General features: G+C 40.5%; 2 protein-coding genes across 2 annotated transcripts in view; both read left to right on the top strand.

Moving 5' to 3' along the window:
• The first annotated feature begins 424 nt into the window (after positions 1–424).
• nutf2 (nuclear transport factor 2) lies at positions 425–7,481 on the top strand. Its single transcript, XM_086027927.1, has 5 exons — positions 425–512; positions 2,871–2,980; positions 4,629–4,700; positions 6,477–6,575; positions 6,772–7,481. The coding sequence occupies exons 2-5, from the start codon at positions 2,882–2,884 to the stop codon at positions 6,883–6,885; spliced, it is 384 nt and encodes a 127-aa protein (XP_085884053.1). The 5' UTR covers positions 425–512; positions 2,871–2,881; the 3' UTR covers positions 6,886–7,481.
• Positions 7,482–12,163: 4,682 nt separating this feature from the next.
• Positions 12,164–25,719, top strand: part of edc4 (enhancer of mRNA decapping 4) — a 42,508-nt gene continuing 28,952 nt past the window's right edge. Inside the window, exons 1-9 of the mRNA XM_086027926.1 lie at positions 12,164–12,401; positions 16,555–16,711; positions 16,863–16,974; positions 20,207–20,306; positions 20,530–20,716; positions 21,009–21,156; positions 21,225–21,329; positions 25,417–25,529; positions 25,626–25,709. Of these exons, the coding sequence (XP_085884052.1) occupies positions 12,314–12,401; positions 16,555–16,711; positions 16,863–16,974; positions 20,207–20,306; positions 20,530–20,716; positions 21,009–21,156; positions 21,225–21,329; positions 25,417–25,529; positions 25,626–25,709 (1,094 nt within the window). The 5' untranslated portion in view covers positions 12,164–12,313. The remainder of the gene's footprint in view (positions 12,402–16,554; positions 16,712–16,862; positions 16,975–20,206; positions 20,307–20,529; positions 20,717–21,008; positions 21,157–21,224; positions 21,330–25,416; positions 25,530–25,625; positions 25,710–25,719) is intronic.

The following is a 25,719-nucleotide window of genomic DNA, read 5'->3' as shown; positions in this document are numbered from 1 at the left end:
GGCCTGCGCACACGTTCATCAGCAGGATCTATGAAGTTCTTCTATGGATGTGTGATGGCACCCAAAGGTTTTTTGGGCTGTTTATTAGCGCCTTGAGCACTTTCCCCTGAGCCAATGAAGCTGATGAACCCCTCGCATATACATTTGTGAAGATGCTCATAACGGAGGACATAGCACAGAGCCTCCTGCTGCTGCCCTATTGGCCCAGTAGGCAAACTGGTGGGGTCAAAGCCAGGGGACGGAAGTCATGAAATGTGAAATGTGGAGGAAAAAAAGGATGAGTTGCTCTATTTTGATGAGGGTCTCAATACAAGATCTTTCTTTTTTTCTTTTTTTTTTTTTTTGCTGCTGCTGTTGTACGATGTAAATCAGTATGGCGTGGTGTAGGCGTTGTTTGTTTTAAATACTACAATGCCCACAATACACCGGGCCTAAGTGACGGAACTCTTTTAGTACGTACCGTGTACGTAAAAGTCGCAGTGTGTCATTGGTACCCGGCCCGGGTTTACGAGGTAAGGATTGTTGTTTATTTAAAATAAACACTTGGAAATAATCAAGGTTATTCTGCAAAATTAGGGGCTATTGTATGATCTCGCAGTGAATGGATTTGTGGTCGTTTCCTGGTCGAGTTGGGCACGCCTATGTCGGTTAGCTAGCCAGTGCTGTATTGCTATATACTGTATGCTCTAACCCACTGAAGACATCAACACTTAAGAGCTTAGTATTTTTAAGCAACTGGCGAAAGGTTCAGTAAACTACCCAGTTCGATACCGCATGGGGAAAACGTGTTACATTCCGTCTAAGGGTATTGGAAGGGATGAAACTCACTGTAATGTGATCATGCTAAAATAGCGCGTACCAGGCTCGGTGGCTCACGAGCTAAATGCGAGCAAGCTATCGCTAACCCTCCGTATGCAAGCATGTCTGCCATGAACGTTAAAAATAACCTGGCCATCCTTCGCCCTTACTGACTTGTTGAGTCAGTGATGGGAGAGGACATCGTGAAACTGCTTTTTATCGAGCCTTGTGTATCATGTCCACTAGCGTATTGCGTCAAAATATGCTGTGGTCGAAAGTGTTATACAAGTAGACGACTGGATGTCCCGCCTGCTAACGAAACGCCCTGCTGTGTCACGCAGACTCGTGCTAATGTATCAAGATTGTCCGGACTTGAGCGACGTAAAAAAAAAAAAAAAAGTTGACGTTTGTTTGTCAGTCCAATAAGGAACACCATGCTTAAATATCTCTCTGACAGGGTCGACCGAGACCGCTTTGTCTCTCGTAACGTATTTATTATTATTATCATTATTATTATTTATTTATTATATATATATCATGTACAGAGTAGACAAGTTCAAACACAGAAGGCCAGAGTGCAGGAGAACAATGCAGTAAATCGGTACACAGCTTTTTTCGAAGATTAAATACCGTAGACTAGAGTATGTGTTTTGTTTTCCTTTGCCAAATATTGTTTTAGCACATCTGGTTTTGACCCAAATTAATGATTGAATGAAGTTGAATTGTATTATTTATATTAAGTTGATTTCATTGATTCAGTCTTGTAAAGCATGTCAAGTTTGAGTGCTTATTTCATATATGGCATCTTTATACTGCATTCATGACTGTGTACTAACCTCAATAAAATCAAAGCATTGCAATTGCACACACATCAGTATTAATGCTTCAAATAATAAATCAATCATTATTAAAAAAAACAAAAAACTTTCACTTAGAAGTTACATTCCAGCAATGGACAATTATGTCCCCAAACGTTTTCACGCCACTGATTATCATGTTAAGAAATACTTTGAAGTAATGACATGGAGTTAAACGGAAATGAATAAAAACAAATGATTACTCACCATTAGCTGAACCTCAATGAGCCTGGCCGTATCTAGTTTTCAACAGTTGTTAGCACCGTAATGTCACAGTGCTGTAAAGTAGTGATGGGCTAAATGAAGCGGGGCTTCGGAGCGTGTCTCTCGCAAAAGGGTGTGTGCCAAAGGAAGCCCTGATTCGGAGAGTCTATCGGGTCCAAAAAAAAAATCATATGACCGATGACAAACAAAGCCTCAGTTTGTGTGTAAGATTTCATTGATTCATTCAACATATTGTTGCCTTATAACACTTGAGACCTTACACCGCTTTGCAGGTGTTGTCTGTGCTTGTAGTGATCATAAAGTTAGTTTGCCACTGTAAGCAGGATTGTGTTCCATTTGATTGACCACTTAATGGCGCTGGAAAGCAAATGAAAGGATCATGAAGCTTTGAACCATGTGCAATGCAGTTGGCTGCAAAGCTCCATTGCTTCATGAAGCTTCATTTCGCTTTACACTGAGTGTAAAGTGTCATGGCGTTGGTGCACGTTGTTCTATAATTCTCTCACGATTAACAGTTTTTTTCCATTAGCACACAGTTGTTTTCTGCATGTTATTGGACATGATAAACTGGTGACAAAGCGTCACTTTGCGTTGCTGCCCTTGCTCTTCACCGCCATTATGTGGCCCCCCTGCCACTGGTGTGGAGTTATTAAGGCGAGTGGCAAACCGACTAGTCGAAGTTGGCGTCATGAGGCTAACCCCAATACATGCCCCTTTATCCAATCAAGCGTGTGCGCGGTCATCAGGCTACGGTACTGTTAAATGTCGAACTCTGATGATGTAAGTTATTGGTCATGTATTCAAATCTCTGTGAAACAGGCCAGGGAATTATTTTGACTAGCATACCAAGGATGGCTGAATGATAGGTGTCAGTTGAAATTTTACTGTAGCTGAAGTTGAACACATCTCATTGGACAGGCCCTTGGCCATTTCACATTACTGACCTCTTTGTGACCCTTTTTGTTTACTACTTTCTTGTGTCCCTTGCAGCATTATTCAGGATGCAGAACTCGCCTTTGTGGGAGCAGATAGGCACTGGCTTCGTGCGACACTATTACCAGTTATTTCAAAGTGACAGAGCAAAACTGGCTGATCTGTATGTGAGTGCAATCCAAAGCTTCATCTAGACCTTTAAACTTTGAGCCATGCTGGGGGTTTTTTTCCGACTTGTTGGCTAGTTGAACATTTTCCGAAGATGTGTAAAGGCCCTGATACACCAAAATGACGTTCATCAACAGTGACAGGCGCTTGCCCCGTCGCGTCCGGCCGGCTGTCGGCACGTCACGCTGTCAAAACACACCGCAACGACAGACAGCGACGCTGACCATTAGAGTACCTTCTGCGCATGCATAACATGTAATACCCTTCCATACCATCGGCGGCGGTAGTCACCATTTCTCATGGTTAGAAAAATCCAACCGGAAAGCCGTTGGTCGGGGGCTGATTATAACAACGTAAACAATGCATTCTGCTCTATTCTTCTCTCACGATGAACTCCCACGCAAAGTAAACCATCACGTTCTTGACACGGTATTGTAAAATACTTACATTGTCAGCCCTCGCTCTTGTAAGAAGATTAAGGCAGCAGAGGTGTGCTCACTGTTTTTCCGCCTTTGTCACTTCACGTTGGTGCTCCGCGCGCTGATTTGCTAGCTAACAGCCAATCAGAGTGACTAAATGTCACGACTGGTGACGTCGATTCAACATTTGTAAACGCCTCCAAGACGCTTACAGACGGGTTACGACACTACGACGGTGGCCACTACACCGATCAGACGACGCTTAAACACGCAACAACGCTTAACGACCTCCGATGTCGGTTCGGTGTATCAGGGCCTTAAGGAAGACTCAACGCTCATAAAAAAAAATAGTGCCATATTCAAATCAAAAGTTGGAAGGAATTCATTTATTCAGCTGAATTATATCTTCATTTTAACAGATTTTTTTTCCTTAAAGCGGAAGTCACCCTAACATACTTTTTTTTCAAGAATATGTTCCCAGCAGGCCCACTAGTTGAAATAAATCGAATAAAAATGACATCACAACTGCTCACCACGACCAATCACGGCTCAGATTCAGAAAACAGGTCAGCCGTTACTGGTCGTTGTGAGCAGTTGTGATGTCATTTTTAGCCGACAGAAGACAAAATGGCCGCCTGCAGAGATTGCTAAAAACGAGTGCATTTTGCTGCTTAATTTACATTCCACAAATTTAATCAGAATGCTGTGTTTCAACTGGTGGGCCTGCTGGGAACATATTCTTGAAAAAAATATATTGGTTTGGGTTGACTTCCGCTTTAAAGGAGTTAATCCACCCATTTTTAGCCATCTCAGGGGGCGGCCATTTTTTCATTTCTGTCAACTGAAAATGACATCACGACTACTCAGGGCACAGGGAGCGACCAATCACAGCTCGCCTGTTTTCTAAAGCTGAGCCGTGATTGGTCGTTACCTGAGCCCTGGGTAGTTGTGATGTCATTTTCAGTCGACGGGGGTGACCTCTGGGCCGCCCCCAGAGATTGCTAAAAACGAGTGGACTAACTCCTATTCCACAAACGCAATATTTATCAGAATGCCTTGTTTCAGTGGGCTTGCATAGAACATATTCTTGATAAAAATATGTTTGGGTTGATTTCCACTTTAAAAACATTAAAACCAATCTTTTTGCAGAGGCTGTCAACTCCCAAATCACAAATATATATGGTTGTAGGACATAAACTCTCACTGAAACGTTGTCTTTCTGCCACAGATCGCAGAGTCGTTACTAACTTGGGAAGGTGAAAAAATCTGCGGCAAGGATGCAATTACCAAGAAACTCCTTGTAAGTTTTTTGCTTGGAATGTATACTTTTATGGTGTTGCTTACATGACTGCTTACGATATGATTGCTCACATTGAACCAAGCTATAGGAGCATGCAATAATATCATTGCCTTGCTAAAATAATGGCATATGTACGTGTTTGACATAAACTATTTTGCCATAACCGATTAAGGACGCATTAGCGCGTTTCTACCACTAGAGCCGGGAGCGCTGTTGCGTCTTTCTACCTTTAAATCCGGGAGAGCGGATATGTCTGTATATTTTTTTTAAATCAAATTTTCCGTCTCTTAGCCAATTTAATGCATCAGTATATACACGGTGTATACAGTGTAATATGACGGTGTCGCGAGACTGCGGAGGATGTCGCGGATTTTTTTCGAGCCGTAGGCTAATGGCGGACGCCGTCGATCGCCGGGAGCTCTGAAATGAGTAACGGCAGTGATTACATAGACGACGCGCTTGTGGACTTTCAACCAGTGGAACCAGTCGAATGTGATATGATATGGTTCGTCGACAATGATAATATTGACGTCTTTGTAACAGAATAGAGGATGGTAATTACCACTCGATTTTTTCTAAATTAAAATAGTCCTTCTCTTGCACTGACACGTTATTTTTACATCTTCGATTGAAACAGTAAATAATAATAATAAACTCTGTCTGTGTGCAAGCCACATTTCTAAGCTCTCTAATTCTTTTGGAATTATGTTTCTGTCTGCTATAGGGGCCGAGATATTAATTATTTTGTAAGTGTTGACTTTCTGGGAAAACTTCAGGTTTTCAAGGGTACTTCCAAAGGCGACCTTTAGGTTTTGGGGAGCTGTTGAGCCAGGCGCTTTAGGCCTTAATGGGTTAACCATCTCCTCAAGATGCTGGCCACCTCTGCTATAATTATCCTGTCTTGCGAATCCTTTCGTCCCCCTCGAACTTTTCGACCTTTTTGCAACATTTTAGGCTACAAACAACCACACAGTATGTAAAATTGGATGTTTTTGTGACGAATCAACACCAACCGGGACACAATCGTGAAGTGAAAGGAAATTCATACAATGTTTTAAACTTTCTTTTTAGAAATGAAAAACTGAACACATATAACACAAATACAGGGTCATTTTGGAAGAAAACCTGTTGGAGTCTGCAAAAGATCTGAGACTGAATGGAGGTTTACCATCCAACAGGACAATGATCCTAAACATGAAGCAAAATCTCCAATGAAATGGTTCACAACTACTGGTAAACATATCCAGGTGTTAGAATGGCAGAGTCAAAGTCGAGACCTGACTTTCGTTCCACTTCATGATTGTGTTCCACTTAGTGTTGATTCTTCACAAAATAAATTCAATTTTATATCTTTATTTGTGAAGCTTGAAATGTAAAAAAAAAAAAAAGGTCAGAAAATTCAAGGGGGGCGAATCCTTTCGCAAGCCACTGTATCTATAGCCTCAGTTTAGCAGATAATGCTAAATTATTAAAAGTAGGGGTGTTGCAATCTGGGATTTATGCCGCCGATTACAATACCGATCATCCCTAAGTGAGATCGGCCATTGCTAACTCTGCTCACGTTTCATTAGAGATCATGTTTAATTGCAGGGTATGGACATAACTAAATTAATAATTATCCATTTCACGCTGTGCTTTGAGACTTGCATTCATCTTATAAATTTGCAAAAATTGCCAGGCTGTCAAAGCAAATGTACCTTAGCAGCATCACTATTAACTGTATTGTGTATTAACTTTCCCTGTCTGTGTGCGTGTGTGTGTGTGTGTGTGAGACAGAATCTGGGCATCAAAAAAATAGGGCATACTATTACAGCACATGACCACCAGCCAACTACAGACAGCTGCATCCTGAGTATGGTTGTAGGACAGCTTAAAGTAAGTCGTGCTACAAATGCAAAATTACAGGTGTGCCTGTGTTTTAAATAAGATTGTCACAAAACAAATTAACTGTGGACTTTTTTTTTCAGATTCATTTTTTGTTGTGTTTTGTTTTCAGCTTTATGACTGAAAACATATTTGGTGCAACTGATGTGCTGGTGGCCATCTCAACAGCTGCTGTTTTTCTTTGCAGGCTGACAATGATCAAATCATGGGTTTTCATCAGATTTTCCTCCTGAAGGAAATAAATAGTGCTTGGGTGTGCACCAACGAAATGTTCAGGCTGGCTCTTCACAACTTTGCCTAAACAATTCTTCTACTCTGATGGGCATGGGCAAGCCATAGTAGTGGAGGTGAGGGAAGAGTTGGCCTCGGAGAGATGGGACAAAGCTCATGCTTCCCTCCTGCTGTCTGCTGTATTTGACAAGCATGTGAACACCGGAATCCAATTGTCAATCACTGAGCCCAATCCATCTCAGACAGTACAAATGCAACTCTTTTCTTTCTCTGCTGACAGCGGCCAACCCATCAGACACCATCCAAGACACGCACTCTGCTCCACACCTCTTATTCATTTTACTCAGTTGTGTTTGACTTCTGCCATCTAGTTTTAGATCTAGCTTGGCTCAGTTCAGTTCAGCATCATGACAGGTTTAGATGCCACTGGAGTCACTCTAGCTTACTTTAGTATGTGTGGTTACATTTTTACAATTCCTTTATACAATTCTCCTTGCCAGGTTCTCATTGTCATGCCACCAAAGACTCATTAAGACAATGTTTGAGTTTGCTGTGTTATTCTACCTTTGCCCCCTCTAAATGTCTTGCTTTATTACACAGAAATGTTTGGCAATTTACATGGACAAAAGCCAAAATTCACAATAAAACCCAGACTTTTTTTTCATACTGCTGTGGAGGTCTCTGCATATCACTCAAAGCTTATCTACACCTCTTTCGATTGCAAATATATTGTCTATAAATGGAGAAAGTTCAGCACTGTTGATTCTTTTTCCGAGCGCCTGGTTCATCCAGGATGAATGTTCCACAGCACCACTGGCAAACTTGTGTGGACAGATTAAACAAAAGTTGAGTGTTTTGGAGGGAACATACATTGTATGGAGGAAAAAGGCACAGCACACCCTCATCCCAACTGTGAAGTATGGTGGTGGGGCATCTTGGTATGGGACGGCTTTGCCTTTGGGCTCGGATGCGTTGCTACGGTCGAAAAAATGTCCAAGTTTATCAAGACATTTTGCAAGATAATTGAAAATCATCTCTGTCGATTGAAGCTCAACAGAAAATGGGCCACGTAACACGACGACCCACAGGACAGAAATTAATCAACAACTGAAACACTACAACAGAAGAAACTACGCCTTCTGGAGTCGCCCTGACTGAGTCAAACCAGTTGAGATTCTGTGTTATGGTCACAGGAGAGCAACTCACAGCGACCACATCACAATATTGCTGAAGTAAAGGTTTTGGTAAGAGGGACAGTCCAAAATTGTCTGTTGTACAACTGCACAGGAAATGTTTGGTTGAGGTTAATGGTGCCAAAGGAAGTTTGCCCTTTAATCAAATCATAATTTCACATACTTTTCCACTTGAGATTTTGTTTGCATGTTGTGGTCGGTAAAATCATGGAAACAATTGTTTGTGTGGTGTTTAAAAAATGTTTATTGTGAATTTATCTAATTAGATGATAAAACAACATTTCAAAAGCAATCCAGTGGTCATTACAAAGGGAAGAACGTCTTCAGTGTGAAGGCAAAACAAGCTCGAGGAAGACGAATTCGGTTGTATTTTGTTTCCCGCCTTGTGTTAAACAAGCACACGATAGATGATCAGATAAAGGCCCGTTTTCCGATTTTCATTTTCCAATGTTTAAATGAGAATCGGTAGACTGCTCGCTCCCGTTCAATAAAGACGACAAACACTGCCTTCTACCGGACGGAGGAAGGATGGCATTTCCACAAGTGACTGAATATTTAAAAAAAAAAAAAACTTTATTGCAAACTGTATATGATACAAAATTTGTAAATAAGGAACAATTTTAGAAAATAGTACAATTACAGGAAATAGAACATTCAGTCAAATAACATTCTATACATACAGAGAAATAACCAACAAAGAAAGAAAAATGATAAAAGAATTAAAAATAAAACAATAATTTAAAAAAGACAGAAAAAATGTTTTGCTTCGACATGCTAGAGGCATAAACGTTTACAGAAACACATATAACTTGATGCAAATCTCCATTGTTTTCAGAGCCTTCAGAGTTTTCAGAACGGATGTACTGTCTAAATTCGTTATAAAAGGCAATAAAGCATGGCTGTCTTCCACGGAATTTACAACAATGTATATGATATTTTGACATGAGGACCAAAAGATTAATCAGATAGGTATTACTTTTTTCCATAGTATCTTCAAAAAAACCAAACAATATATTTTTCCAGGCGATGATGACATTCCTTTCAATATTACTATGAATAAAATCACACAGTTCCTGCCAAAATAAACCAACAGAAGGACAGTACCAAAATAAATGAACAACAGTTTTGGGGCACATATCACAGAAGCTACAATTCTCATCAATGTCTTTCTTAAATCTCTTGTTTAGATTTTGAATCTAATCTAATCTAAATTTGAATTTATGGATCAGTTTAAAAGATATTTCTCTAACTTTGTTCGTAATAAGATATTTATTTGATAGAAGCCAGACTTTTTTTCCACTGTGTATTATCTACAAACATATTCCAGTGTGGAATAACATAAGGTAATGTAGTGATATCTTTCTGGAACATGGTTCTTATGTGTCTATTGTTGTTTATAGTACGGTTAAATAAACATATTTTCCCTGCAGTTGTGTTTGTTGGAATTAGACAATTAGGTTTGTAAGTATCCAACCGTTTTTGGTTTTGAAAAGCATACACACACCAGAGGGGATGGCACCAAATACTTTAGCATAATCAACAGGAGTCACAGGGATACCATATTTCCTAAGAAACTCATCATATGTGAATAAAAGCCCGTCATTATTAAACTACTAATCGACCCAGATAATTTTGTTTTGAAACCACCCATCCATCCATTATCGATACTGCTTATCCTCACAAGGGTCGTGGGGCGTACTGGAGCCTATCCCAGCTGTCTTCGGGCAGTAGGCTGGGCACACCCTGAATTGGTTGCAAGCCAATCGCAGGGCACACAGAGACAAACATCCGCACTCACAATCACACCTAGGGGCAATTTAGAGAGTCCAATCAACTTACCATGCATGTTTTTGGAATGTGGGAGGAAACCGGAGGACCCGGAGAAAACCCACGCAGGCACAGGGAGAACATGCAAACTCCACACAGGGAGGCCGGGGCTGGGATCGACCCCACGACCTCTGAACTGTGCAGCGGACGTGCTAACCAGTCGACCACCGTGGCGCCCATCTGCTAATTGTGTCATATTCTTTACCAAGGAGAGAGATGCCCTCAACAGTGCTAGCTTTAATATGATATGACATCATTTGTGCCATTATTAAAAAAAGGTACAGAGAGGTGGGACAACCCTGTTGTATACCTCTCGAGATCTTAAATTGAGGGGAAGTCCCACCTGATAGTTTAATGGAGCTATTGCTGTTCTCATAAAGGGTTTTCATGGCTGAGCAAAAATAATTACTAAAGCCGAATTTATTTAAATAATTTATTATAAACTGATGGTCCACTGTATCAAAGGCTTTATAAAAGTCCAAAAACAAAATAAAGCCATCCATCCATCCGTTATCTATACCGCTTATCCTCACAAGGGTCGCGGGCGTGCTGGAACCTATCCCAGCAGTCTTCGGGCTGTAGGCGGGGGACACCCTGAATCGGTTGCCAGCCAATTGCAGGGCACACAGAGACAAACATCAGCACTCACAATCACACCTAGGGGCAATTTAGAGTGTCCAATCAACTTACCATGCATGTTTTTGGAATGTGGGAGGAAACCGGAGTACCCGGAGAAAACCCACACAGGCACGGGGAGAACATGCAAACTCCACACAGGGAGGCCAGAGCCGGGATCGAACCCACGACCTCTGAACTGTGAGGCGGACGTGCTAACCAGTCGACCACTGTGCTGCCCACAAAATAAAGCCATTATCCTCTAAAATTTCAGAGTAATCCAGAATATCCATGACTAATGTTTGTATTGTGTCTTTTGGGCATAAATCCTGATTCAGTTTAATCAATAATAGAGTTCAATACCATTTTCAGTCTTCTGGCAAATATCAAGGCAAATATTTTGTAATCATTATTGAGTAAAGATATTCGACGCCAATTATCAATCAGAGAAGTATCTTTGTTTGGTTTGGGAATCAAACTTGTTAAACCTTGAATCATTGTTATAGGGAGTGTACCTTTTTTTATACTTTCTAAGTAGACTTCAAAAAGGAATGGAGTCAGTTCAGATTCAAAGGATTTGTACAGTTCTGAGCTCAATCCATCATTTCCAGGAGGCCATTTATCTATGTTATTATCTAAAATAACATTAAAATTACCTCCTATTAATAACACAGCATTTGGAAATTTAGTTAGCCAGCAAAACAGTACATCGTCTATTGACCTAATAAGATGATCATTATCATTTTTTTGTTATAACCACATACATTACTTATTATGTACACTTGATTATTAAATTGGATCGCTTGACATACAAAATGACGAGCTGGATCACATTCAGTGAATAAAATTTCCCCGTTAAATCTGTTCTTTAAGGTAGCAACTCCAGCTGAGTTTCTGTACCATGAGCAAACCATATACCATTCTCCCATTGTGATTTCCAGTAGTTTATGTCATTTGCACCAGAGTGAGTTTCTTGTAAATAGACCAGATCAGTCCTGAACTGTTTAGCGAAAAGTAACAAGGCTTTGCGTTTAGAAGTATTTCGTAAACCCCTAGCATTTAGAGAAAGAAAAGAAAGATTGAGCATGAATGACTCTGAATATCTTGAAAGGGAGAAACGGTGTGACGTGACGTCCACTATCCGAACTGCTTAATCTCACGAAGGTCGCGGGGGTGCTGGAACCTATTCCAGTTGTTTCCGGGCAGTAGGCAGGGTACACCCTGGCCTGAGCTGGTTGCCAGCCAATCGCATGGGGCACAGACTTACCAGAGTACCCGGAGAAAACGCACGTAGGCACAGGGAGAACATGCAGGAGCCCGGAATCGAACTTTCAACCTCTGCACTGTGAGGCGGATGTGTTTACTAGTCTACACTGTTCCGCCCACGGTTTGTTTCAATTATAAATAAGCGTGTCCGCTGATTAACAAACTCACGTTCGACAATTCACACGGACAAGTGAAAAGTCATAATAAATCTACATACAACATAAAAAACGTGTGAAAATCTCGCAACTATTTGTGGCTGTGAAAAACAGCCATTTATGGGTCATTTGTATGAGTAATTTTGACTATATCGGATGTATTTGTATGAATAATTTTGAGGCAAATATCTCCCCATATCACACATGCAGTCATTGCCATAGAGAATTTGTGGTGCAGTCACAAATGTATTTTCCTAATACGAGTAATACTAAGAAAGGAAAGGCTGACCATGCACAGTTACTAGTCGGAGCATATATCGCGCACACCGGAAGTTTAGGTGGTTGCTCCGGGTGAACGAAGTGAATATTGACAGCGTCACTTCAAACCAAAATTATTGCTCACCCCTGACTATACCCCTTAAGTTCCCCCTTTCCCTCAGACATGGCGTTCAACACTAGTATTGATGTTGAAGGTGCGACACAGCATCTCCGGGATATCCTGAAGCTCGACCGTCCTGGTAACAGTACTGGTGAGTTTGACCGTGAATGTAAAGTGGAGGCGCCAGTCTAGGCCGCAGAAGCTAATGCAACGCTAGCCAACCGGATTGATGCCGAGCTTAGTTTGGCATGGTCGCTTAGATTCGTACAACAACAACTTCATTGTCGAATTAACAACATTGCAGATTTACACAGTTGCTCACGACCTTCTTTTTGTTGTTTGGAGACTTTAGTTTCATGTCAAAATATATATTTTCTTCACAATGCTCTGCTAACTGCGCCGTAATCGTCTCTGTTTCTGGCTTAAGCTAAATCGGAAGTGAGAGTCTATCCTGCCTTTCTGTTGCCAAGTTCGTTGCTTCGCAAGGAAATGTTTCTCGATATCAGAAGCTTTTTGTAGCTATTAGACTTTGCAAGAAAGTGATACGTACATTGTATTGTTGACGTAAGCCTGATAAATGCCATTCCGGTATTGTCAAAATCCAGGTAGGATTTATTTGCTTCAGTGCTAGGCAATTTGATTAAGTTGGGGAGTGTATCTAATATTCAAGAATCAAGAGTTTTTTATTGTCCCCATGGGGCAATTTGTGGTGCAGCCAGCATGTCAGAGACAACAATCTATAAATACAATCAACAATGACGATAAAGAAGCTCAAATGCATGACAAAATAGCTCATATTAATTCATAAAAATGAACACGAAAACAAGCTAAAGCGATGATGTGACCACTAAGTGCAGTGTTTTCTCTGAGGCAATCTTAAAAGGGCTTCCAGAGTTTTTCCTGGCTCAAATTGAGGCTGAGGTGGTGCCATCCTGACCATGCGCCATAATGGGCATGTATTCTGTAAATTCAACTGACTCGCTTTCTTTTACAGGGAACATACTGTAAGTTAAGCGTTCCAATAAGGATGACTATTATCACGTTAAAGCATTCATTTATTAAAACTGGACCCACAATTTTTAAAGTGTTTCTGCAAAGAGCCACATTATACATTTGGCCGCACATACACTTTTTTTGTTTGTTTTTTAGTGGGGTTGCCATTACATTCAACAAAAACTGTGTTAAAACCTCCTGTGTTGAACTTCATATTTTTGTTATGCTCTGATTTCCCCCCCCCCCTCTCCTATTTTGAATGTGAACTTGTTGGTAGGCAACACCACCCAACGCTTTTTCCCTCCATCTCATGCGCATGCAGGTCATGCGTAAGATGCACGTACCTGGTACCTTGCCGAATGTAATCTGTTCAATTGCTGCGTTCGGACCAGTGTTGCCAACTGCTCAGTAAGGAAAGTAGCTGTTGGCTGTCCTTAAAGTTGATAGAAGTCGTTAAATGACGTCACCCAATTTGCATAATTGCATATCTGTACATTTTAGACTGAGCCATGTTAAACTGGAGAGATAAAGTTAGAGGTTTTGCCCGTGTTACGGGGAAAATGGAAACACACACTGAACTGTCTGGACTAGGTGAGTATCTTTAAATGCAGTTATTTATTTATCCAGCCTGTTTTCCATCTCTCCCTACCTGAACACGCTTGATACAAATGATCACAATTGTTACCAGGCTTGTGCAAGGCTTGGTGATGAGCGGATCATTTAAATCAGGTGTGTTGCAGGCAGGGAGGGATGGAAAACAGGCTGGATAGGAACTCTTGAGGACCGGAATTGAGCACCCCTGCTGTAAACCAAGGTGGAGGAAAAGCGGCGGGTTCACATGCACGATTCATTTGCGGTCTGGACACGGAGGGGTGAACATCTGCTCTGCAGCTGGTAGGGACTCCTGCGAAAGGACCGGGCCACCTATGAGTGCTCTGGGATGGGGGAGAGGGTAACGGAAGCACCCGCTGCATGTCGAGAACAATAAGAACGATACGTGCTTTCACATCAGAGTCTCCAATAACACCAGAACAAGGTGCTAGATTTGTCATGAGTCGCTTTTTTGAAAACGAGTCGCTAGAGGTGTCTGAAAACTCGTTAAATATAGCGAAAAAGTCGCTAAGTTGGCAACACTGGTTTTTACAAGCCCTTTATCATACGGACAACATCGTGCCCATATTTGGAACTGCTGATGTAGCAGCCGACCAGGAAGTAAAAAGTGAGGCTTTTCCCACTGGTTTACAAAATCTATCTTTCATTGTTACCAAAAAAAAAAGCCCAGTATTTTCTCATTTAAAAAAAAAAAATCAAGAGGAGACAAGATTTATCTCTCAGTGTTAATAAAGCACTTTATATATCAAGGCTTCCTTCATTGTTCTCATGCCTTCACTTGTAAATAAGTCAGCCAAAATAGCAGTAAATCATTTGCCAGCCCTTCTCCTAGTGGAAACGATTTCTGACATCACGACGGCGCAGCCGTAAAGTAGAAAGGGGCTTTCAGAGCCGCATGAAACCGGGCAAAGAGCCGCATGTAGCTCACGAGTTGCGGGTTGGCCAGGCCTGATATAGCACCCCTGTAGTGATGAACTCTGCAACTCCAAGTCAAAATAAGTTGCTGCCGCAGAGGAAAATCAATCGCTCGCTATTGAATAATATCAATCGCTCTGGCTGGAGGCGGGCACAAAATGATCTGGAGGCGGCTTTAAACGCAGGATAAACCCTGAAGTGGGACACAATCAGGGAGTGGAATGAAATTCCTACAATATTTTAAACATTTTTTTTTAGAAATTAAAAAAAAAAAAAAAAAGGAAAAATGGGGCATGCCATATTATTCGGCCCCTTTGCTTTCGCTCCAGAAGTTTCCTGAGGATTTCTGAATGATCTAATGTTGACCTAAATGACTGATGATAAAGTCCACCTGTGTGTATTCTAGTCTCAGTCTAAATGTACCTGTTCTGAAAAAATCCGAAAGATGCTGTTTACAAACAGTTTCCATCTAACCTTACTGAAATTAACAGAGCTGGGCATTCTGTCTATGTGATGGGCGGGTCCGTCTATGATGCCCGTTTAGCTGACGGTTGATGAATGACAGGAAAACTTCTAAAATAGATGGATTAAGCATGGATGGAAACCCCTTTATTTAGTCCGCCGTTCATCTGCAGTCCGCCATTAGTCTATTTTCGTGGGGAAGAAAATAGTGAGTTGTTGTTGCTTCGGGGACAGATTTGAGTGAGGGACCAAGCTCTGAACAGGCTTCCAAAGTGCAATGAGTCAGTATTTCTGTTAAAATATCATCCAGGGGGTGGGGAGTGCTTAGGTGGAGTTTAACTGTACTCGCTGACAGACACGCCCGTTTAAAATTTGAGGCGGACTGGCCTATAGACATAGGTACTCTTTTTTTTTTTTTTTTTTTTTTTTTTTTTTTTTTTTTTTTTTTTTTTTTTCTCTTCTCTCCCCGGAAAAAAAGGCGAATGACGGACGACGGAAGGGTACCTCCACTGCAGATGGATAACGAATAACGGACGCTCAATTTTTAGTAAAATGACCAGCTCTGTAAATCAATCTGTTTTGAAAAGAAGAGCAACATTTTCAGTCTCTAGATGTGGAAAACTGATACATACCCCAAAAGACTTGCAGCTTGTAATCGCACCAAAAAGTGCTTCTCGAAAGTATTCACTCAGGGGGGCGAATAATTTTGCACGCCTAATTTAAAAAAAAAATTTTAACTTCTAAAAAAAAATTAAAATATTGTATTGTACTTCACAACTGTATCCCACTTGATGTTGCTTCTTCCCCAAAATAATCAAATTCAAATAGTTTGTTTGAAATGTGTGTCAAAAAGTTCAACGGTTCCAAATACTTTTGCAAGCCACTAGAAATGAATACAGAGAAAGAACTGCTGTTGAAGAGTGATTTATCCTGTTACAACTAGGACACCTCCGGCTCACATACAAATGCGAATATATATGTCCAATTTATTTATTTTTTTAATTCGTTAGTGCCGTTTATGTTCAGTCGCAGTCAATAGTCCCGAAATTACAGTAAAAAAGAACGGTTGATCTCATTCAAAGAAAAGAGTTTTCAACCTGAGGTAAAATCAAAGAAATTGGCCTCACTGTTTTAAAACTTTTCGATTAGAGACTGTAGTAAAACTATCCAGTATTGTTGAAACACCTTTATGGTACACAAAATTGTTGTTAGGACACAATGAGGTCATCTACAACCATCAATTTGTAATTGAGGTGGAATAATTTTAATTTCTGTTATATAGAGAAGTCAACCACCTGAATGAAATGTATTTGATTCCTTAGATGCCGAATCCGGTGATGGTCAAAGACGATTGTCCTTTAATGGAGAACTGAACGGGCTACTGGGAGCAGCTAGTCTTCTTGGAGGTGGCGATTTGACATCCGACTCGACCAGACCGATCTCCACAATGAACAGCATTGCTCAGGATATCCAGATAATGTTTGTTTTTGTTTTTTTCTCAATTATTCACTTTAGCCGCTTGAACAGTTTGTGTCCAAGTATTTTCTATCATTCCTGAAATATGAAGTAATTTTTGTTGTCTTGAGTCCCAGATGAAATAATTTTTTTTCAATTACTGCTCCAATTTCAGTCGCCTTTCTGGTGATGATCAGTCTACCTGTGTCCCCATCATCTCGGACAATGTGGAGATTGTGGCGAGTCATGAATCAAGTATCAATAGCAAGGCTCGAGGTAGCAACATGGTAAGATTTTAAATATTCCTTTTTCTGCAAGGAGTGGTCGGATCCAATAATATATTCACAGTCCTCGATACACTGCTTCCGCTGAGATTTTATTTTACGTGCACATACAGTACATAGGTCACAGTTGTATTTGGAACATGTTCACAATTTTTGTCTCTATAAGAGTGCTGTATACCTCAAAAACTCCTCAAAATGGTCTTTCTAGCGCCTCCTGCATGTCTTTCTCGAGAAGATGAACATAAACATGCCCAATATTATTGAGAATGAGGTTTTAAAATAGTAAGGAGATTCAGGGCTGGAGGAGAATTTCACCGTTTGATGATTTACAGTAACATGTTTGGAATGTCTGTGATGTTCCGCTGTTGTTACTTGACTGTAATGGTACGGCTGTAGGGTGCTTGCTGTTTAGCTCCTTATTGGGCAGCATTTTTGCAAGAGTCCCATGTTTGTTGAGCGGAAAATGTGGGCACTGTTGGACTGTGTATGTTGGTATGGCTGGAGGAGCTGTGAGGCAAGAAGTGTCGTGTCTATGGTGCCCGGACGAGATGTGGAGAGCATTGACAGCCAGCACTTAAAAATGATGCAAGCAGGGCTGGAACTAATGAAAAATTTTCATTTTTAACAGTTAATAAAAAGCGTTTTAATTTCCATTCCTTTATGCAAAAACAGGACATTATTTCAACTCGACAATGCAGAAATTTTACAAACATGAATTGAGTATGATTTAGTCACTGATTTGATGTTTTAAAGGTGAAGTCAACCCAAAACTATTCTTTGCAATAATATGTTGTATGCAGGCTGATTAATCTGAACAAGCATTCTGATTAATATTGCTTTTGTGGAAAATGAGTTAAGCAGCAAAATCCACCCATTTTTAGCCATCTCAGCGGGTGGCCATTTTGTCACTTCTGTTGACTGAAAATAACATAACAGTTGCTTAGGGATCAGGTCACGACCAATCATCGTTCACCTGTTTTCTGAAGCTGTGCTCGTTTTTTCTAATTGTTTTTTTCCAAACTTGCTCATTGCTGATCGACCCCAAAAATCCTGATTGTTTATAGCCTAGTACTAATAAAGCACTTCGCAATAAGTAAAATAACAATAATGATATTAATATTTTTTTTAAATTTCAGTTATGACAAGTTGTTACACATAATTATTAGGGGAGTAACTGTACGCTAAATCATATTTCGGTTCAGTTCGTTTTTTTGGAAACTTCGTTTCGGTATATTTTCGGTACGAAAAAAACCCTTTTTTTAAAATGTTTTTTTGAAAAGATGACAAGTAAATGGTACATTTAAAAAAAAAAAAAAAAAAAAAAAAAAAAAAAAAGGAATAGCGAACAATTCGGGTGATATTCTAAGAAATTACACCATAATAAAAAATACACTAACAAAGATCTCTTGATTTTATAACTTATTAAGACAATGAAATCTTTAAACACTCAGCAGCAAAAGCCCATGACACACCTAAGTATTCAAGTTAAACACAAGTTGTCATTACAGTACATGTATATACTTTTTGTGATAGAAAAAATACATACAATAATAGCTACAATTATTGCTAACTATATTAAAACTCTTTTTATAATGAAAAAATAAAGTAACTTTCACATGTTTTTATGAAATTGTATACACTTTTTAGGCATTGAAATCTTTGAATGTTCAACAGCATATTATAAAAATTGGGTTATCTGAGTTGTGGTTGGAATTGTGTGTTGCTGAGTTGTGATGTTTCCGAGGTTCATGAATGCACCGTACGGCAAGCGAGTGGGGCAGCGGAGAAAGAAGAGCGCGAGCAGTCGTACTTGGATGAATAAAAACGTGATTATTAAACTAAGTCTAACGGTGTGTTCCTGGAAGACGCTACAATATGATAAATCTCACTGTTTAAGTTGAACGTTTTTGCTCCTTCGTCTAAGAAACATTCACAGTCGGATGATGCCGTGCATGTTAGACGTGCTACAGTATCTGCAACAGAACCGGCAATCTCATGTAGCAGTGTCGGCACACAACTTTGGTACTCCTCCACGTACCTTTCCCCATCGGTGATTTTAACAGGAAAGCCATAATGTTACCAAACAGGAGACTGCAGTGTACGCGGCGACCTTCGAGCTCTGGCTCTTTTCTGGCTATCTCTTTTGTGCCGCCACTCTCGTCTCCCGCATGCAACAGTCAGCGTCCGTGCGTAAGATCGCGCTAATATGTGGATCGAACCGAACGCAAGTGGACCGAACCGAACATGCCATACCGAAACGTATTAATACACCCGAGTGTACCGTTACACCCCTAATAATTATATACTTATGCATGTATGACGGCAAGCAGTATAGTTCTTGTTTTAGTGAACTAAATAGCATTTAATGTTTTGATGGTATGATGTCATTTTCTGTCATGTTTGTAAATGTTCCTGTATGTCGTGAATGTTGCAATGTAGTGAGTGACTATCGTTTACCTGTTAACATTTGAGTACCTGTTAACATTTGAAAGAGATACTTGAAGCACAGAGTGTCTACAAAGACCACTTGTCTGAGATTGTAAATTTACTTTACTCGGCTGTAGATTAAAGTTAAATGCTATGTTGTGTATATGTTCACTTGGAATGTGACCAAAGTACAGTGCGTAGATGTACAGGTTGTTGACTTGTCATATTAAGAGTTTGGTTTATTTATTGCAAATAAATGTTTTTATGTTGTTGAAATCTTTTCTTAAAAAAAGAGTATTTTAACTACAGCATAAACCTCCTGTACTCAGTTTGTCTTTTGAAAATTGCTCGGGGAAGAAAAAAAATCCAAATTGTTTGATATAAAGCATTTTTTTGAGTAGTGATAATAGTCACTTTGCCTGAGAACTAGTTACTTTTATTATAAAGTGATTAAATTACTAACTCAGTTGCTTTTTGTCGCAAGTAATGAGTAACTATACCTCATTATTTTCATAAAATAACGTTCCCAACACTGATGGCGAATCACAAATTGTTACAGCGAAGAAAGAATGAAATGCGTGAACAAGAATCACTGCACTGCAGTAAAGTTCCATAGCTTTGTCTTTTTCAGCCTGTACAGACATTTGTCCCTCAAATAACTTTTTTTTTTTCCATATTTGAGTTGGCCAAGAAATGCCCTTGCTTCTGGCAGACCTCGTGTTCAATTCATCATTTATTGATTGACATTTACAAACCCAGTCTTGTCACAAGTAATTAATTTCAAATGATGAATTACTTTTTCTTTAAGGTGAAGATTCAGCCTGTTGCCAAATACGACTGGGAGCACAAGTATCATTATGGCAGACTTATCGCTGTGTCAAATTCCTTCATGGCATATGCAATAAGAGGTAAGGGCCAGAGATTCAGCTTTTTTTTAATGTAAAATGCTAAATGCTAACTATTAAAAAAATTACAATCATGGACGTGTCTTAGTCTTAGGGTCGCCGCACACTGAGCCATGCTGCAGCACTTTAGTACTACAGATTTCTACAAATGTAATACGTATTCAGTTCCATTTCATGTGTTTTCTGTGCTCCATGTTATAGTCTTTTCTATTCTTTCTTCCCTCAGGCGCCAACAACCAGGCTATGATACGTGTCTTGAGCGTGGGCACTGCAGAGCGTTGCTTACTGAAAGGCTTCACCGGTGCCGTCACAGATCTGGCTTTCGCCCACCTTGACTCGCCTCTGTTGGGTTGTGTAGATGAAGCTGGCAACCTGATGGTTTGGGAGCTCACATGCACCAGCAGTACAATACTGTATCCTGACTGGAAGTTAATGCTCAACGCTAGTCTTTGTATGTTTTTACTTTTGTTTAAAGTGGCCAGCAAACTCTGCAAAAAACGTATTCTCAAAAATGCTTCTTCTATACCAACTTATACTTATGGTATTAGATGCACTCCATTGTTTTGCACTGGCAGAACTCAGTGTATGTCAATCAAATACTGAGCTGTAATTTTCGCCACATGCCTGTTATATCATAAAGACATGCACACAAAATCCTCCAGTAACCTTTGCTTCATCATGCTTTCCTTAATCCATGTCCCTAAGAGATCAGATAGTTGTTCATATCCGAAGACCACAGGACACTCCGCTGAACTCGCATCGGCGTCTCATCTGGTGCCCTTTCATTCCAGATGAAAATGAAGACAACCAAGATGACACCAGCCAGACCTTGGCTCTTCTGCATGAAGATAGGGTATCTGTTTAATACATGTCTGTCTATACATTTGTCTATGTCTAATATTGTATTTTTTCCTTTTCTAGGCTGAAGTGTGGGACCTTGAAATCTTGAGGGCCAGCAATGCGAGTTGGCCTGTTAATGCCACAGATTTAAAAGAAGGCCTCATCACAGTGAAGGGATATACCCAGGTAGGACTTGATATAACATATAAAAAATAAAGGTTTTAAAGGGAAGTCAAGTCAAAAAAAAAATCTTTACAATATGTTCTATGCGCCCCCACTACATGGCATTCTGCTGAATATTGCAATTGTGGAAAAGCAAGCAACTTGTGAACATCATATGACCAAACACAGAAAAAACGGTGAGCCGTGATTAGTCGTTACCTGAGCCCAAGGAAGTGATGTCATTTTCAGTCGACAGCAAGTGACAAAATGCCCGACCCCTTAGATGGATAAAAACAGGTGGGTTCTGCTGCTCAATTCATATTTCACAAACGCAATATTAGTCACAATGCCTTGTTTAGACCAGTAGGGGCACATCCAACATTATTGTCAAGCCAATTTTTGACCTCACTCTTTAAAAGCTCACCTCTTTAAAAGCAAGGTTTAATCACCTTGATGTCAGCTACCAGTGATGGGCATTCCGTCAATATTGACAGAAGGTCAATTAAGCAGATGTTATACAAATATAGTCTTGTCGACATTTCGGAAATTGTATTTGTGTTTATTGACATTTTGCTTAAAGTGTTTTTCGAAGGGGGTGTACTCATTTATGCTGAGCACTGTACACAGCCTTTAACGTGCCGCTGCCACTCCAGTTTGTCAGATCTACTTCCGCATACCACGTAATTCATAACCAAGTGCATAGCGCTCTTGCCTGTTGAACTCTTCTATCTGCAGTCACATACTGTTAATGGCTATTGTATTGTGTTGTAATTCCAGTTACATCGGCCCTACAGGTGGAAGAATAATCCACACAATAGCCACACCGGTCTGTAAACAGCATGGTTCAAAACCTGGGAAAAAAGTAGTGGTTTATAGTTCGGAAAATACAGTAAATAGTGACTAAGACCTGAATTTTAACAACCACTTAAAAGCTGTTATGAAACAAAACTAAACTGGAAAACAATTCTATCCATCTCAGCCTGACAGAAAACTTGTTCATGCTTTTATTTTCAGGAGGCTAGATTACTGTCATGGTGTATTTCCAGGTCATAATACAAAAAAAAAAAATGAATCAGGCAGCCGCAGCTAATTCATAATGCTCTTGCCAGTGTCCTTACAAACACCAGGAAACTGGACCACATCACACCTGTCCTCAAATCACGATACTGGCTTACAGTAAGTCAAAGAACACATTTTACCCCCCCGGGTTTTACGAGGTTCGTGTTGTTACAAAAAATGGTACTGCATTTGACGTGTGATAACTCTGTCATTTATGAATATTTTTTTACTTTCAACCACTCAAAATGTTCAGTGGCACCAGATCTATCCATACATGTACAGTTTTTTAAATTTATTTTTGATGCCCTCTATGGGCAATAATAGTGTTAAGCAGTGTTCAGACTGTGGTCACATTGCCAAAAATGAATCCGGTAGGTATCTAATTTATCTAGGACCACATTTGAAAGTGGCCAAAAATTTTGACTTACTTCGAACACATGATGCATGCTTTTGAGACAAATAACATGCACTTCAATCGGACACTTATAATTTATTTTCCCAAGCCGCAGAATTGCAATGAAAGAGCTGCATGCGGCTCCGTAGCCACGGGTTGCCGACCCCTGTGCTATACAAATAAACCTGACTTTCTTTGAGAGGACTAGCTGAGAAGGAGAAAAAAAGTTAATCAGAAGCAATCAGCCTCAAAGAGGCCGCTCGTTTACTCGACCCTGCAAGAAGCCCATCATATTGTGCGCTGCTTAAATATCCCCTCCAAAAATAAAAAGAGATCATTCCCAGTGACAGACAGTATTAGCGGTTATTGAAACCTTGGCTTTTTAAGACGACGGTAAACTGTCAAACAGTTTATTGACCCATGCATAGTACCGGCCGACCTTCTTCGTCCGTCACTGATGGACTCCCGTTTCACTGCCGACTGACAGAAACACGCGCGAATTAGAATAGTGTAACCGTGAAAAGTTGTTCCACCCCGTCTTTGGAGGCTGGGGTATGGCAGGTTATAATTAAGCTTAGTTGTAATGTATTTTTCTGCTGTCTCCTTTGCCAAAATGAACCAAATCGGCAGGACAGTGTTCAACTGCTTCTTATATTCAACTACTTTTTTTTTTTTTAGCAGAGAAACGGTGTGCGCTCGTCCCAGCATAAATCTAAGTAGCTCTGCTCACTTCCACATTTCCTTATTCTTATATAAATCAGCCACGGAGAGGTGAATCCTTTTGATATGTTGAAGTGGGCATTACTAGGGATGTCCACATAAATTTTGGTGCCAATTGATTGCCGTTTTTGGATGTTTAAAGCCATGAAAGTACAATGATTTCTAATGGAGAGTTTGTAATCGGTTCCTCCAGTGACTCTGACCGAACAACGATAGAACGGTAGAGGGCGCGGCCGTTCTCCTCATTAACAAGAGGCGTTATTCATGGAGTCACTTATTTCCTAATTTCTCCAAAATGAATGGATAAAATAGAAAATGACAACTCTTTTCATTTTCCTGATCAAAAAATATCGAGAATGGCCCGCGGGAGCCTTCCGCCCAAATACAGTCACTATGCTTGGGTTCTTCTATTGGTAAACTATAGAATGTTTGTGCTTTCTTTTGTCCCATCTTTTTGGTGCATCCTGCCTGGTGCACAACAGCTGTCTACCATTGAGAGAGCTTGTGCTCGTTCTGACCGCACTCTTATGGATCATGGATATATTTAGCAAATGGGAGTAGGAGAGACTGTAGCGTGGTTAAAATAACCATGACAGAGTGGCAAACTGATGAGTGACAGATTGGCGGGCCAGTGAAATTTACTGCTGGTCCTGAAATGATGACGAATTGTAATTTAGCGATGATGGAAGCCCTCTTAAATTAACGATGACAAAGGATGGACTGATGATTACAGTTGTAGTTCGGCTTGAAATAATGGTGGACTGACGATAACAGAGAGTTGGCCTGGCCGCTGGCGAATGACAAATGCCTGACCGGCAAAATTTACTGACGCGACCAGCAGCTGCATCATCCAACTGTGGAGGTCTACTTCATCCCCAACCACTTACTAGGATGGTCTAAAACAGGGGTGTCAAAGTCAAATGGACGTAGGGCCAAATAAAAAAAATTGCGACAAGCCGAGGGCCGGACCGATAGAATGTTCATTGAAATTTTTAAAAATGTCCAGATTGGATCGGGTCCTTCACGCTTGCTGCTGATGTCATGCTTTATATTTCTGTAATATATTTCTTTGTAGCCACAGTAGCCGGTTGGAGTAATAAAAACGTGATAATTAAACTACGTCTGTGTTCTTGGAAGACGCTACAATATATTTTAAAGCGTGACGTCATCGGCAGGCGCGAAGGACCTGATCACATCTGCTACCCACACCGGCGAGCTGCGGGCCGAATCTAATAATAAAGCAATATCATCCCAGGGGCCGTAGAAAACCGGCCCGCGGGCCTTGACTTTGACATAGGTGGTCTGAAAGATGAAGACAAAAGATTTGACGGAATGAATAATTAGGTTGGGTGCAGGCCCAAGGTGTTTCACCTTGATCATATCTTTTTAGTTCATTATATTGTTGTGGCGGCACGGTGGACGACTGATTAGCACAACCGCCTCATAGTGCAGAGGTCGTGGGTTTGAATCTGGGCTTCGGCCTTTCTGTGTGGAGTTTGCATGGTCTCCCTGTGCCTGTATGAGTTTTCTCCAGGTGCTCCGGTTTCCTTCCACATTCCCAAAACATGCATGGTAGGTTAATTGAAGACTCTAAACTGTCCCTAGATGTGAATGTGGGTGTGAAAGGTTGTTTGACGATTTTTGCCCTGCTATTGGCTGGCAACTAGTTAATGGTTTACCCTGCTGCGTGCCCAAGGACAGCTGGAATTGGCTCCAGTGCGCTTGCGACCGTAGTGAAGATAAGTGCTTCTGAGAATGAATGATTTTGAAGTCCCACATGACTCCAAATCAGATTGAGGCGAGTTATTGACCCATGCGAACACTTTTTACAAGATGTTTGTTTTCGGAAACAGTGACTGCTTTACTATGTTATGCTGAAACCAGATTCTTAATTTGTTTTGGTGACATATAATAAAACATATTTTACTGTCCTACCAGCGTGTCAGCGAAGGTGCCCTATCTCCAGATGGAACAGTGTTAGCCACAGCCAGTCATGATGGATACATCAAGTTCTGGCAGATATATATAGAAGGGGGGCAGGACAAGCCAAGGTATGCAAGAAGAATGAACCCCATATTTTGAAAGTTGTTGCTGGTACTTTTATACTATGGTAGCAGTATTTCCTCTTTTTTTGCCTTCTTCATTAGATGTCTACATGAATTGCGTCCTCATGGTGGACGTCCCCTTTCCTGCCTTCTCTTCTGTGACAACCACAAAAGGCAGGACCCTGAGTAAGTATAC

The sequence above is a fragment of the Filicampus tigris genome, chromosome 4 (assembly GCF_054856515.1).
Source record: "Filicampus tigris isolate MCC_2025a chromosome 4, RoL_Ftig_1.0, whole genome shotgun sequence".
NCBI classification, from domain to species: Eukaryota; Metazoa; Chordata; class Actinopteri; order Syngnathiformes; family Syngnathidae; genus Filicampus; species Filicampus tigris.
This window is presented reverse-complemented; position numbering and strand designations above follow the sequence as displayed.